This window comes from Lycorma delicatula, chromosome 4 (genome assembly GCF_047948215.1).
Source record: "Lycorma delicatula isolate Av1 chromosome 4, ASM4794821v1, whole genome shotgun sequence".
Taxonomy (NCBI): domain Eukaryota; kingdom Metazoa; phylum Arthropoda; class Insecta; order Hemiptera; family Fulgoridae; genus Lycorma; species Lycorma delicatula.
In genome coordinates, this window is record NC_134458.1 from 64,903,612 (window position 1) to 64,920,786 (window position 17,175).

The window sequence follows — 17,175 nt, forward strand, 5'->3', positions numbered from 1 at the left end:
TAATTTGGAATCATTAGAGAGTTTATAAAAAAATTGTAATTATTAAAAAAAAATAGATAAATAGCATTTCTAGTTTACACTTGTATTAAAATTATTAAATTTAAAAATAAAATTATGTAATAACATAAAATAAAGTAATAAGCTTATAATAATAATAATAATAATAATAATAAAATAAGCTTTTTTAGCTATTAGTTAATTCTGCAAAAATTGCCACCCATATGAAAAAAAGTCATTAGTGGAAATGCAAAAGATGAGAAACCCACATCTTAATAAACATTGGAAAAGGCATAGGAAAAAACAAATGTTAAGTGAGTGGCTGTCGAAATATGTATTTTTTTTATCTCAAGCTTTCCAAATAATTTTCTTGAAATTTTATGAGAAGATATTTTGAATTATAGAATGATGCGAGTATGTTATTTAATCATAAAGTCCAATATAGATTAATAATAATAACGAACAAAAAAATTATATTTAAATTGACTATTTAACCAAGAAATTCTCTACTTTTGTTATATGGAAGGAATTTGTGGTACCACCATAATTTCCTGTACAAAATTAAAAATGAATTAATGCAACCAGTGTGTTTATTTGTAAGGTTTGAACCTGCATAAAAAAAGGGGGATCAATTTGAGAACCTCACCCTTTTTTTTAAATCTGTTTAAAATTTATTGATTAACAAATTAAATTTAAAGATTTAATGATTGATGCTTAATAATTAAAATAGTAAAGATATAAATTTTAAAGAAATGTTGAATGTATCTCTTAGGGGTGAGAGAAAATTTACTAATTTATTTTTTATGTTAAAAAGTAAGTTGCAAGATTTATTATAAACATTTGTTCAATATTTAAGTGAACAATTTTATAAATGGAAATTCTGAAACAATATTTATAAATGAATTACTGATTAAAAGAAACTATTTTAGCAGTGAAATGAATTTTATTTATCCCTTCATTTATGATTTTTCATTTTTGATGGAAAAAAGTTCTATGCAAAAACAGCTCTCAAATACATAAAAAAATGGATAAATATTTTTGAAAAAATCACAAAAATAAGTACACATCAGGTGCTTCTGTTTAGAGCATATTTTTTACAGTGTTTGAACCGATCTACATTTCTCAAAATGTGAGTTATAACATTGGATGTTGCTGTAATGGCTTTGAAAATGAAACTTCTGGTTACAAGAAAAAAATTACATTTATACTATAAATTATTTTAATTAAAAATTATCTTTATTATTATTTTTTTGTTAGTCAGCATTCTGTTGTACTCTTCTACATCCCAAATAATTATTTTAATCAAATATAATAATAATCCCATTTTGTATAAAATTTAGGTATAATTTTAGGAAATTTTAAATGTAGACTATAGATAAAAATATAAATAAGTTACAAGGATAATGTACATAATAAATAATAAAAAAAATATTATAAAAAAATAAACGATAACAGATTACAATCAAATTTTGTCAACTGTAATCTATTCATGCCTATAATGTACAAAAAAGTAGAAATAAAACAAGCTTTCATTCAAACCTCACAAAAAAATTCTCTAGCACTTTTTGCATCAGTTATGATTGCAGGATTAGAAGTTCCTTTATGAGAATTAGAAGTTCAGTTTATTAAAATAAATTATGTGTTATTACAAATGCATTTTAAAAATCTATTTCATCCTTAGTTTTCCAACAGTTTATTTTGAAAAATCAATTGTTAAAACTTTAAATAAAACAAAGTCTCGGTCCTCTTCTGGCCATAGGCCGGTAAGTGTCCTTCCAACATTTTTTAAGTGTTTAGTGGGCTTGCTTGATATTTAAATTTCAATTACTTATGTGAGAACAGTCTGGCTTTTGGAGGATTACAGTACTGCCGATGATCTGTTAAGGATCACACATGATGTTTATTATGCAGGTTAAAAGAGAATGACAGATGTTAGTTCTGATCAGCTTTAGAAAAGCATTTGATTGTTGTGTTTATCGTCTTTATTATTTTCTCGGTTTGGATCGATGGTTTTTGTGATCGAAGCAGTTTGAGTGGGTGAATTCTTATTTGTGCAGTAAACAGCAATGAACTTTTACAGATGGTACTTTATCTCTTGAAAGGATATTATTAGAAGTGTACCCTGATCAATTTTGAAGTCACTTTTTTTATTGTTTACTTTAACATCATATTTAGTGTCCTTAAATATAATGAGTATTTCATCATAATAATCATCTGTGTGTGGAAGGTTTGTAGTTCTATTTTTGGATCTGTCTGACGTGTTTTCAAAAGTAAATGATTCCTCAGCTCTGTTGATACTGTACGTCATCCTGTAAACTAATTTTGAATGTTATACCTTTATTAGTAATGAATGGTAAATAGTTACTTAAGAGTGATTTGTAGCAAATCTGGATTTCAAGACGAACAGTTTATCGTGATAGATCGACCGAGTTAATGAAACTTGCAGAAGATTCTCTGTCAGCATTCACTTGTTAGAAGAGGAAATTGTCCCTTTTTGGTTTTAAGGTGATGCCTTTGAAGACTTTGTTTTCATTTATTTTAACTGTCATAATGTGCTGATTAATGATATAAGTGTGAAGTTTGCAGAGAGATTACAGTAGTTCCAGAATCCTGTCGTACATTTTCTATTTTTGGTTTGACATGTGATGTTAGCATTACTCTACTCTATATTATCAATAGCTCAAATTGAATGAACTTCACACTTACCACGTTTTGCTTCTGTTATTTAACATTTCCAAGAATAAATTGCTTCTCTCAGAATCTGTTTTAGTTATAGTATTAGTTGAGGGGATACTCATCTCATCATGATTCATTATTATCGATTTTTCTTTGTAGAACCTCCATTTGTAATAAATCATTTTATGCTGATGCTTATTGATTTTGGAACATTTTCCCTTCCAGTTGTGGCCAAGCTTCTTTTCCATGTGGCCCTTTTTGGGTAGTTGACTAAGGAGTCATGGGTCATTCAACAGGAATAAATTTTTACTATTGTGTTGTGTGAATGGGTGAATCTTTTTTTATTACTGTGTCAGTCAATTATCTTTATTCGATTATGGTTTGTTTATTTTTTTATTTCTTATTTTGTTACTATAATTCAGCAAAAAATAATTCATGTGTAAATGCAACTTGTTTTTTGTTTAATTTGCCATATACCTGTTATGTGTAAAAGGGGGACCAGATGATAATATCCTAACTCATCCATTGTAGTAAAGACTTAACTCGACGAGATGATCATGTTTTAGTAGTAGTGAAATGAATTCTTTTTTTTGTTAAGTTACCGTTGTTTGTTAAATTAAGTTCAGAAAAAACATTTGAGTGAGTTATGACTGACACCGAAACGTGCTTATTCTGTTTGTTGAACTGAAACTAATGGCTGAATGAACTAACAAATCTGTCAGAAGCAAATAGCTTGTTATCAGGTCAATATATATGTGATACTGGACAAGGAAATGATTCTTAAAAGACTTGAGCAGCATTTTTTTATAATAATTAATAGGGCTACAGCTGTCTGACTTACTTAACATTGATTTGTTTGCAACAGTAATATTCACAATCAAAAAATTTATAAATAAATATGAATAACAGTAAAGAGTATTTTCACAAACCATTTTGATATTGCAAGTTAAGAACTAAAAAACTTAATTTATGTATGCAACATAAAGATCGATTGTTTTTATTTATTTTACTGTCAGGACTCCTTGAAGTCTTATAGGTGGCCACAAAGTAGAAAAATGTAAAAGATTAGATTTAAAATTGTACAGTATATACTAGAGAAAAAATTAAAAAAAAAAAAAAAATTGTGTAACTAAATAAAGTAAAAATCGTATAATAAGAAAATTAAGGATACTATTATCATAAATTTAACTTAAAAAAATAAGCGAAGACTGATTAAAAAAGATTATAATTTATCAATAAGAAAAGTTGCCTAAATCCATAGATCCTAATATGATCAGACCTTTGGTAGACTGTTCTACATCCTACAGGCTGTCGCAGCAAATGACTTATTAAACTTAGTTTTGTGGAAAGGCACCTTTGAATCATATATGTTACCTTGTGTCTCTTGAATGCACCATAGATGTATTCCGTATGTTTAAAGGAATCCTTTAAATAAGGATGATGTTTCTTTTTAATGAATAGCTTGTATAAAATTACAGTTATAGAATGCTGTCCCATTAATTTTAATATTTATGCTGTTTATAATGAGTAATGAGACATTCGCTTCTCTACATAATTCAAGAATCATTGAAGCCTATTATCAAATAAATAAGATCAGAAAGATCACTAGATGACACAACAGTAATCAAATATGGGATAGTCAGTGCCCTAATGGAGACAATTTAAAGTGATTGAGGAAGAGTTTAGATTTTTTTACCCACTGCATAGTAGCAAATACCTGATAATACACATAAGTTATGTAATTACACTGGTTCAAAGTTTTGCTAGTCTGAACACCAAGGAGGTAACATGTCAAACCCAAGTGTAACATTGTCCACTAAAAACTCTCGACATGAAAAATCAACACATACAGAAATCTACTCTAATTGACAATCAAAATCTTCAATTTATTGACATGAGCATTAAATCATGAGCCTTAGCCTGACTAACAACCAAAACCATTTCAAAATTTACGTTTTGACTACATGAAACTACTCCCCTGATAAGAAATGGGAATAAATTTGTAAATCACCAAAAAATATAACAGCAGAATCCAAAAGAATAACCATGTTATTAATAAATAAAGATAAAAAGGGGTTTTCAAAATCAGATCATGGGAAATTCTGAAAGTTACACAGTTATTTATATTCTTTTACAGTCTGGTATCACCCTTTAAATAAAAATAAAACCGTTTTACTGGTGATTTAGGAAATGGATACCAGTTTCTTCACTTGCTGAGTAGAATATAACGAATAATTATATAAAATGCCTTGGAGAAATCAAATAAGACTTGTGTCGATCTATTAAATAAATTAGAGATTCACCTTCAGCAAGGCAGTAATATAGTATTGTGGTATAGACAAAAACCAGATTGAAACTTTAAAAAGTTAGAATCGATTCTAGACAACTCTCTTCCAAGGTTTAGAAAGAGAACACAAAATACTTGTGGACTAAAAATCTGGAGGACTAGAGGCTGAATAAGATAATATTTTCATGAATTGGGAAAATACCAAATTGAAATTAATGATTGAAAATAAATGTCAACAAGGATAAAATAACATTTTATAAAAAGTAATAGATAAGCATCATCTTAAACTGAATTCTTCCCTAAGGCAGTTTTTGCATCAGGTATATTTCAAGACGAAACAAAGAAAAAAAAAATATTTTAATTAATAAATTAAATATATTTTACATTAGTGTATTTTATTATATTAATATATTATCCTTTATTATATTAATAAATTAAATATATTTTAAATAATAATATAATTTATTGACTGAAAAGGTTTGGCAGAATTAATAACCAGTGTGGGAATTTTATTAACAGTAGAAGATTGTTGAACATTCAACCGTAGAACAGATGGAAGCTGATTATGGCTGAATAAATTACTATAAAACTTCATCTTAGCATTTCTGCACTTAGATTTAACCTTATTTTGTAAGTTAATTAAATTAAGCTTCACAGTTGGTTCTATAAACTATCTTGTGTAATTTTTCACCTTATACAAACATTATGTTCAGGTACCTGCTTTTCAAAAAGAAGGTAAAGCATATTGTTAAGTGCTGATATCTTAAAATTCAGATCATGCAGAAGAATATTAAAGCATCATTGATGCAAGTGTCTAAATTAAAATATTTTAAATCATTGTAACTGACAAATTGTTCAAAATGAGTCTCGATTCAGTTTGGCAATCAGTGTAAATTAAACAGCCTAAAATTATGGGAATAGGAACCTGAATATGACTAATAACATAGCTCATATCATTACAGTTTACAAGAGTTAGTGGTGTATAGGTTTTACTCATGAGTAGGACAGTTAATTATACGATTCAAGATTTGTTAAAGCTCTTAGATTCAAAATTTTCCTCACACCAGGATTAAAGTCACCTGATAAGTAAATATGGTAAAGTTTGCGCATCATCTATAGTGAAGTCAACCTATTCATTAGGTTTCTAAAAGGGACAAATGGCTGGTTGATTGATAAACAATACTCATCATAATACAAGAGGAAACAACACTTAAATTTCAGAGAGAATATGTTCTTGAAGTAAAACAGATGCTGAAAAATATTACAAAGAAGTAAAAATTATACCTACATTTTTTTGAATGAGAAGGAAAAAATTACAAAGTAAATATTTCAAATTGCTGACATCAGTCGAAGGTAAGCTATTGTATTCGACATCTGTGAAAGGTAAACTATTGTAAACCCATTTACTATGATATGATATCATCATAACCATTGTTGATGGTTGCAGAGAAGGAAGAAATGAAAGAAAATAAAGTTTAAAAAAATTAGAAACTGTAAATAAAACATTGCCCTTGTAATACTGAATAAATAATAGTTAAAATGAATAAAAGTAACTAGTGTTAGTTGCTACTAAGTAGTTTTAGCAGTTCAAAATGAGGTGAATAGAAATATGCTAACTACTTGCTAGTAACTAGTCCAATATAATATATATGGATAACCTGGAAAAATGTTAACAACTACTGTTAGTAACTACCAAGTTTGTTTTATTTCTATTTGTTACTACATTTTTGATGAATCGCACTCATATAATCACAATGACATGTTATGACGTATTACTTTCTTTACGATTTGTCATAAAATATTAATATCATATCATATTTGGACTGGTCATCTTTTGGTAAAAAGTGTAGCTGTTATTTTACAGTTATTTGAAAATGACATCATCAGCCCAAGAGACAAAAGTTTATGAAACTATTATTGGAAAATAAAATAATGTTTGAAAATTCTAAGTTACAAAAAGTGATATCTCAAAAACAAGCCTGGGAAATAACCACCGATTTGTACTCAAATTCATTTGGTAAATAGGAAACTAAATAATATGAAATCTGCTGTAAAGAAGAAATCTGATGAGAAATAGAAAAAAAAATTACATTGAAACCATTGGAAACTCACTTCTGGAATTAATAAGATATGAAAATGAAAATGTTATTTTCAGTAAAGTCCTGGGAAGTTTGTCAGCCAGAATAAGGGACATACTAGTACCTATGAAGTGCTCAATCTGAAAATGTTGGAGGAAAAAATAGCTTAGAAATAACAGATTCAGAACCACTTCATCCGAGCAGTTAGAGAAAATCAGAAAAGTGTTAAAACGGTAATGCATTATGAAAACAAAGAAAGTAAAAATTTGTCTTTGCCAAAACTGCAACAAATTCACTTTTGCAGTAAATGGAGTTAAATAAACTGTAAATTAAAAAAGAGTGTTTGCGACAAATCAGTCCAAACAGATGTTGAAATTGACGAATTGAATTACTTAATATCTCACAACTTCTAATAAATATATTTGCAATCCTCCCCAGTTCCTAGCCATTAAATAAAAAGTAAATAAAATAAAGAAGTTAAAAAAAATATCAAGGTATGATGTATTTGTGTTTGTCAGTATGATTAAATGCTTGACCATTGTTGGTATGTGTGCGCATGTACACACACACACTCGCTCACACATTTATATTTTAAGTACTGCTGAATAGTATATTATAAAACTATTTTTTTTTTTTTGGTCATTTTAATTTTATTTATCATTTTGTTGCATTACAAAAGAAAATCATTACCAATATTAAAAATACTTACTAACTTTCAAAAATGTATTTTTCAGTAATTTATAGAACAATGAGCAACTCCACCATGCTGTTGTGTTTCTCTTCCCCTTCGATTATTGTTAATCTATTCACAAACTGTTGATGAGGTTTATCACCTACAAATTAATCTTAGTTTACTAAATCAAGGTTATCATTTAAGTGCTTCATAATGTTGTGTAAAATAGCACAACATATGATCAATTTTGGCACTTTCTTACCAATAATCTCAGACAATTGCCCAAAATGGGAAATGTTTTCCCACTGCTCAAAACCTCTTTCTATGATAACCTGCTCCTTACAGTGAGTTAAATTAAAATATCATTGTGCTCCACCTGCAGGAGCTGTATATGGTATGGTGCTATTAACTGTGGAGAAATACCGTACACTGAATTTCCAACTAAACAACCTGCTCCGTTGGGCCAAAAAAGTAAATTTCTAACTAGCGTTTCATTTCCATATCATTGCATCACGGACACTCAGACTATTCACCACTTATCTGGTAAATTTTTCTCCAGTATCACAAGTCACTTGTACATTAATTGGTGCATAACCTTTCATGTTAATGCATTCATCCCCAACTGTTGATGGTTTCCTTATCTTTAGGTGTGTGCATCTTCGGCCACTATTACTGTTGGCAGCTGAAATCGTGACTGCCACTGAAGCTTTGCCTCATTATTTTCTCTTGCAGTACAAGAGAAATGGATCCTTTTATCTGATTTTTCAATAAGTCATTCCATTACAAAGTTTACCATCCTGCTGACAGTGGTATGATGAACACCGCTATTTTCAAATACACCACTGGAATTTAGGGTCACCTATGAACTGTAATAATTATTCCATTTGCTGTCTGGGTGAAAGAGAATCACCACATGTTTATTTTTTTCTGGAAATAATTCAGTTATTAAAAAAAAATCTACATTCTCATTTTCATAACGTAGAAACTCCTTGCCCACTTTCCTTCATTGATTGTATACTTTCTTGTTATGTATGTTTAAGACGTCGCTGTGGCTGGTACTAATAAAAAAACAAGCATGCTCCTGTGATACTTAAAAAAATCTAGTTGTTACTTTATTAACATCAAGTTTTTACATTGGTCAACCCAACACTACTTCATTTGATGTGGAATACTGTTCATTCTAATTTTTCCTTAAATTTACATTTTTGTTGTCATGCTAACTGTTGTTATTAAGTAAAAACATCCTCTTAGGAATTTATAAGTTTATCTCCATCTATAAATTTCTGTTGATGTTTACAATTTACCATTATTCACTCTGTTTTTTAGTAGTTACTAGAAATCTGGAAACCCCAAGTTGACACTATACTCAGTTTTAATTAGGTTTTTATTCACAAGCATAGTAGTTATTTAAAAATAGCCTGATATTAGAAACTACTACTTTTTATTCACTTACATAATATGTAGATAATAATTAATAAATACTTGTTTATAAATTAAAGAAAATAGTCGCACTACTAGAGTATGTCGATTATATATAATGAAATAGTGTCTTGGATATGATGCTTAAAAAATAAATTGTGTGTGAATTTCCATTTCGCAGTTGACTATTACTCTTAAAAATTTAAAAAGCTCACTTGACTCACTGGGTGGGGATGGATCGCTGGACCTGTTGCAGTACACTATCTCCTCTCCAGTGCTACTAACAGTGCCATCACTACTTCAGACACTTGAATGGAATTACTGCGCTTATAATGTGTTTACACTTTCTAAACTTAGACAAGTAATAGATTAAAAATAATGTACACAAGCATGCTCACACAGACACGCAACATACACAATAATGCATACAAAAAAACATTAAATTATTATTGTTGTGTTTTTCTTAATATTAAATAAAAAATTAATAAAATACAATAATAATTATAATAAAAACAACAATTCTCAACTATTTTCCAAATCACTGAAATCAACAAGCAAATCTGTTAACATCTCTTGTAGATTTCTCCTGGGCATTGCATGAATAAATTGTATTATCAGATTTAAGTCTATTATTAGGAAAACCATAATTTTTTTTTTTATATTTAGCATTTCATCCAATTCACCGTACTGTTATAGTGGGCCTTAACACGTTTTTCACAATTCCTTAGTAGAAAAATATAGAAATCCAAGTCTGTTTTCCCAATCAAATTACCAGTTCAATGAAAGTACCTTATACAAACTTTGGCGCATTATTTCCTTTTCGATATGATTTACAGTTCAGATTGGCAGTTCAGTATATTCACTGCACGATAACATTATTTTGACAATATAGATTTACTATTCAAATAAATATAAAAAAAAAGATTTAATGGCATTAATATAGTGATATATGAATTTAAAGAGAAAAAAACTGTAACCAGGATCAACATTACATCAAATAGTCAGTTGATTATAGATATTCAGCACATCTGCTATTGATAACCAATTATACTGTTTATTGAAAAGAAAAGTCTGAATTAGTGTAGGCCAATAGTTTTAATGATTATCGTCAAAGGGTTCATTTGCTGACTTAAGGAAGCATGTTGAAGGAAAATGTTTACTGCTTTCTTCAATAACTTTTTTTATTTTAAGAAATCTACTTATATGGATCATTGGCAAGAAAAAACTGTACACATATAAATGATGTAAGTGTTTCTTAGACTCCATGATTTAATTGTTGAATTTAAGTGATTTCTTAAATTCATGATCGTGGAAGTTAAGAAAATCTGTGATTTCATAAAATATGGCTTATACTGTTTGTAATCTATGCTAAAATATAACTATGCTAAAGCAAAACGTTTTACTTTGAGGATTCCTTTGCTAGTTGTTGTGAAACTGGTTGTAAGAGATGCTGTTTACTGTCTTTCCTGTGGGTCAATATGACCTAGTTATTCATTGAATGGGTTAAAAAATAATTGCTGATAGAATTTATATAAACAAATGGAATAAATTTTTTTTAATCTTAGATTTCAGGTTTTTATTACAGAAAACTGATTTGATTTGGGGCAGCAGCAGATAATTCTTCCTTATGGGTTGATCTCAGCTTTATTATTTGTAAAAATCTAGATCCTTTAGGTTAATAGGCCACAATACTTTTAAAATCATAAACTTAACAAAACAGATTGTAAATGAGTGGAAAATACAAATGACTGTCATAATTTTAATAAATAAAAGCTGTTCTGATTGTATGAATGTAGTGGAATTCTCTATGCTTTAAAATATCCTAAATATGACTGTACTGTTTGCCACAAAGTAAGTTGCTCTCTGTACAGTTATGTATTCTTATAGAATACATCACTCATGTATATCAGTAAATTTCTTTTAATGAGAAGATTTCATGGAGAAGAGCTATGGAGCTATATAAAAAAAGCTAGTAAGATTAAGTATTGAATAGGGATTAAATAAAAGAAGTTTAAAAAATTACAGGCTATTAAAATTAGATGAAAACTATCTTTAAATGTGTATATTAAAAGAAATTTAAAAAAAAATAAGTACAATCTAAATAATTTACATTTTTGATTGTATTTGGATTGTTAGTTGGCACCTGAGTATATTATAATTATTGTTTTAGGTTTATTTAAATTTTAATATTAAATTTTAAAACTTGTATTTCCATTTTGTAATTTTTAGTCGTGGGGTGAGAAGTGATGCTTCACTGGTACCTCCAATTCGTCAGACCGCATCTATTTTTAAACAGCCTGTTACTGTCATCAAACAAATGGAAGGAAAAGTTAAAACAGAATTCAAACATGGAGGCCAAGAGAAACCAAAACAGGTATATGAATGAATATTGATAATTTGTTATCAGTCATAAAGTTTTTTTTAACTTGAAGGACCTTTTACTGAATCTATGCAGTTATATATTAATTGTTATTTCTCATCATTGTTAGTTTACTAGTGATGATTTGTACAAGAATGCCGTTATATTAATACAAATGAATTTCATAGTTCTGCTGATTATAGTTTAATATTTAATAGATACTCAAGCTTGCAGCATTTAAAAATCCCATGTGGAATTTTTGAAATGTTGATACATATTTACATCAATTTCAGTTAGCAATGAATAACTGGCATTGGTGTAGAAATTTTGAACACAAACAGCTTTGGAAGATATGAATCATAATGTAGTAAAAATAATAATGTAATATCCGATGTTTTCAATATCGGTCAACCCAACACAAAGTTATTTGATATGAAATACTGTTCATTCTAATTTTTCCTTAAATTTGCAATATCTTTGTTTAATCACTTCAGCTGTTGTTATCAAGTAAAAAGATTCTTGTAGGAACTTATGAGTTTATTTCTTTTGATGTTATATATGTTTCTAAAAATAATAATCTAGCATTATTTAATGGATTTGCATCTGTCTTGATATATAATTTTGTTATATCATCATTATTGTTTACATTAAATAGCTGGATCAAAACAGTACAAAAGTTGTAGCTAAATATTTTACAAAATTTGAAAATCATGACTTGTAATTTGTTGATCAAGAAAAAAATGAAGCTTGTGAATCATCAATGTTTTTATCATTCAGTATATGTAAAATTAAAATAAACTGAATTAGATTTCAGACTTTTATGCAAATAAGAAATGTATTTATAAGTGTGAAAACTTAATGTTTAAGCTGTATTTTGTATTTGATGTGTATTATCATATCTGCTGTATATATTGTCTGATAAAATTGTGATATCTAAGAAATCGCCACCTAAAGCTGATAGGTAACATACTCAAAACTTTTCAACAGCTGTTAACGAATGGTAGGTATGAAGTTATTTAATCTCAGAAACAAGTGGAAACATAACTTTTAAAATCAATCAAGTTTTCTTAGGATGAAATCAGAGAATTGACTCTTAAATCAAATGAAACGACAGAATTATTGAATTCACAAAATCACATAATAAAGAGATTTCAAGCTGAAAATATGAATTTGAAAAAAGTCTGTTGAGTTTTCAGGTTGATGGCTTAAACCGCTATACCATGTGAGAAATAAATAAATATATGGTATTCCTACATTTGAGAAGGAAAAAATAGTAACTTTGTTAAAAATGTAACAGAAAGCTTTCTCTCATTATAACACTATATATACGCTATGTGTTTTTGATGCGAGTAAGGATGTAGTGTTCAGGTAACGGTACAATTGTGGTTCAAGCCAGTGTTCAGCCACAGTTTAATTTTTAATTTGATGTAGTAAAGTTTCATTGTATTTGTGTAGCTTGCTACATTACAAATTCACTGACCTCTGTTAGATGTTTCTGAGCCTGTGTTCAGAAACAAATGTTCATTTATTTTTTACAATTTACCTGCAGACTTGTGTTCGATTTATAAATTACAGTTTTAAAAATTTCACCTCAGCATTTATAAGTTGTATTCTATCAAATGTTATTGTACTCAGTTTAAGATGTTAATATGTATTTGTTTATATTGTGTGTAATTTTAAGTTAAATCAATCTATACACCAGTAAACAAAAAAATCAAGCAATTTGACCAAGTAGCTTTGGAAGTATACGTTTTTGTAAAATATCTTAACAAAAATGGAAAAATATCTGATCTCCTATGTGAGTAAAGTCAGAAAAATCCATGTTGTAATGTTAATGTGATCACATAATTCTATTCATACAAAATTGCCAAGATTGGTCATTTGTTTACTAGAAGAAGAAAATATTTGATTTATAATGATCAAACTTTTAGTGATTGTTATCATTGTTTCTTTCTGAAAATAAAATCATAATTATATATAATCTAAATTTTTAATAAATTACTCTAGTTTTATTTGCACAAGTCTGTGCCATGATACTGTAAGAAAGGAAAACTGATTGATACTTAGAGTAATCATATGAATAAAATAATAGACTAGAGACTTGGAGGTTAAATATGAATCATTCTAACTTAATTTTTTTACTTTATTGTGCGGCATAATTTCCCAGTACGGTGTAGTGTCAGGTCAGTTGTGTTTTGGATTCTGTGAAGATAGCATTTACTATATTGAAAGTTGTATTTTTATAAGACCATGCATATAAATGTAGACAGTTTTGTGTTCATCTGTTGAACACAACTCTTGATGAAAACGAGTAAAAAAGTGTTTGTTGTTGTAAAGAGTTGTTTTCATACAGGAAATAAAGGATTATTGTCTAGAAATATTTGTGCATCGAGCAGAAAATTGCTGATTTTACAACAGCTGGAAATCTAATTGAGAATGAGGGGTCAAAAGTAATTTCCTGATTCTTAATGTTAATGTTTACAATTCTAACAGAACTGGGCTTTACTGCCTGATTTTGCCTAAAAAATGTACTTGTTTATATGAATTATCAAAAGACTTAAAAACATGAAAGAAAGAATAAAAATTGTGTAGTAATCACATAGAGAATAGTACATTGTGTGGTCAAGGAATGATGTAGACCTTGAAGACATAATATCACCAAGAAATGCTTTCTGGCAATTGCCTGTAAACACATCATAAATATAATTGTAACACACCTTGTAATTGCCACATTCTGATCTTCTAAGAGTCTATGACATTGTTTTTGATTCCTTTCATTTAAAATGCTTATTTAGCTGCAGCTATTATTTTCTTTACACTGAGAGATCCTTTCTCATTTGTTATTGTACTTGTAGAAAAATTGACACAGTAAGGCCTATTTTAATTTTAGCTTTCATCGCTCTCTTTCTCCTATCACCATTGTTTTCTTTCACCATTTGTTACTTCCGTTTCAGTTTTGTAATATTTCAGTTCAACTTCTTCAAGTTTAAATTTATATTATTCAAATTCAATTAAATGAATCTTAAAAAGATTAATTTCAGAAAAATATATGTATGTATTTGTGATTAATTTTGATTTGCGTAATATTTTCCTTTTATTTCATTAGTTACTTTTTCTATAGCAATTTATTTCTATCTCTATATTTTGTTATTTGTAAATATTTAGGATGTCTTTTGTCTTTCCCATTGACTATTAATTCCTTAATTATTCAAAAAATAAGTTTTCCATTGACTTTTTTCAGTTTTTTCTAAGTCAGTAAATCTATGTCCTGTTAATTTTCATTCTTCTCTCCAGGATCTGTCATGAAACTATAGTATCATTTTTTGATTCCTTAATAAGTCCTAAACTGAAGGAATAACAAAAACTATTTGCACGGATTTAGTAAGATCTTAACTGGGATTTGTCTTTGTTATACAGCAACCTAGTTTTAGGTTGCTGTATAATCATTATTACTTTCTACAACCTACATTCTGAAGATGTAGGAAGAATACTGAAAGGACTTTTATATTATGTATGTTTAAAAAATTGAATTTCTATATTTTTTTGCCCTAAATCAAGAATCACTGAAAATATTTTGTTTAGATAAATAAGATAGATGCACTTTTGGCAGGATTATATTTATGGATCAGTCCAAGATGAAGTAAATCATTCTATGATTTTAACTAAATTTCAATTTCATTTCTATATTACAATGTAAATATATGCAATGTAAATTTTTGTTTGTCTACAACTTATGTATACAAACAAATTTTGATGCTGATATTTAGTTTATCTGAAAAAAAATTAAGTCTACGATTATTTATGCTCATGTCTGTTTATCATGAAGTATATCAAATATCTAATAATACTATTAATTTATTAGAACATTTTATTGTCACTATTATTTAATGAAATACCTTTAACAATGTGTGTATATTACTATTTTAATTATTTTTCTCTTTCATAATGAAAGTTTTTTATTTTGATTTTTTCATTCTTTTTTGTTTATGGTTAATCACTGTGCATATGTGTGTAATACATTTATTATTTTCTCTTGTATTATTACTTTTACTTTTTGTTATGTTTTATTATGTTAACTGTTAATTTCATGAATAAATAAATAATATTCAACTTAACAATAATTATTTATCAGGTTTTAGCTAGGATTTTGTAAAAGAGTGTCTTTTTATTCTACAAAATTATGCAGGATAATTTTAAAATTGTTTATAGTTCAGAAGGTTTAAAAATCAAACTATTAAACTTCTTGTAATTTTTTGATTATGATCTTAGCAAAAGAATCTAGAACACTGACTCACAAGCATATCTGCTGCTTCTTTTATTAAAAAATATCATTTCTACTTTTTAATTTTATTCTTGTGTCTCCAAGCTGCCTGTTTGTATCCAAGATTTATTTACATGTATTCCAATATGTCTATAAACAAATTTTTTAAATAGATTAGTTATCAAATCACTCTTACTGCTTTTTTGAGTGTTTTTCTTATCACAATCACTGACAGACATGCTGCTTCATCAGGTGATATATTAAAGCATCTATAAGATATTGAGAGATGCTTCTTTTTCACCCAAAAATGAAACTTGATTATAACTGTTAGAAACTACTGCTAATAAAGGCTGATAGTGAAATTGAAAACTAAGGAATTTACTGCTGTGGAACCATTGATTTTACAATGTCCAACACTATCTGGACTGCTTACATCTGCACTAGGTAATCCTAAAAAACATTGTTATGCTCTTTAAAAAATCTAAAATAATAATCAAATAAAGCGTTATTTAACAGGAAATGTATTTTTACTGGTCTTTGATAATTAATTTAACTCTAGTGCTGTTAACATACAAGGTGTGTTCAAAGTGTAACAAGAATTTTTGTTTTTTAGAAAGAATTTTATTTATTCGTCTACATTAATGTTAACCTGTTCAAAATAGTCCTCATTAGATATTATACACTTATGCTAGTGATTTTTTCAATCCCTGAAACACTTCTGAAACTCAATCTTTGGACTAGTGTTTAGCTCTTTCAGTGATTTGCTTTTAATCTCATCTATGCTTGTAAAACAACGGCCCTTTAAGGTTCTCTTTATTTTTGGGAGTAGAAAAAAGTCACACGAGGCCGTGTCTGGCAAATATGGCAGCTGGGATATCAAACAGTGTTGTTTTTGGCTAAAAATTGACAAACAAGCAATGAAGTGTGAGCAGGCGCATTATCGTGGTGCAAAAGTCATGAATTGTTTCGTTACAAATCCAGGCATTTTTTCGGATTGCTTCACACAAACAGCATTGAACTTGTACGTAATACTCCTTATTGATCATTTGACCTTTTGGCAAGAACTCTTGATGCACTATGCCATTAAAATCAAAGAACATGGTGAGCGTAACCATCACATTCGACTGTACTCGTCAAGCTTTTTTCAGTCTTTGTGATCCAGAATGCCTTCATTGGGACGAGTGAGCCTTAGTTTCGACATCATATCTTTAAACCCATGTTTCAACACCTGTTATGACATGTTTCAGTAGTTCTGCATTGTTGTTGACTTCATTTAGCGACTCCTGAGCAACTTGCATTCGGCACTGTTTTTGTTCAAAATTCAACAATTTTGGAACAAATTCTGTCACACATTTCATACCCAAAACATCCGAAAAAATGTCATGGCATTAGCCATTTGATATCCCAACATCATCACCGACTTTT

The 17,175-nt window shown here is 28.4% G+C and overlaps 1 protein-coding gene across 2 annotated transcripts in view; it reads left to right on the forward strand.

The window, feature by feature from the left end:
• The window catches only part of MBD-like (methyl-CpG-binding domain protein 2), a 66,140-nt gene that overhangs the window by 36,789 nt on the left and 12,176 nt on the right, over positions 1-17,175 (forward strand). For both annotated transcript variants that reach the window (XM_075363194.1, XM_075363196.1), the window contains one exon: positions 11,360-11,504. In XM_075363194.1, the coding sequence (XP_075219309.1) occupies positions 11,360-11,504 (145 nt within the window). The remainder of the gene's footprint in view (positions 1-11,359; positions 11,505-17,175) is intronic.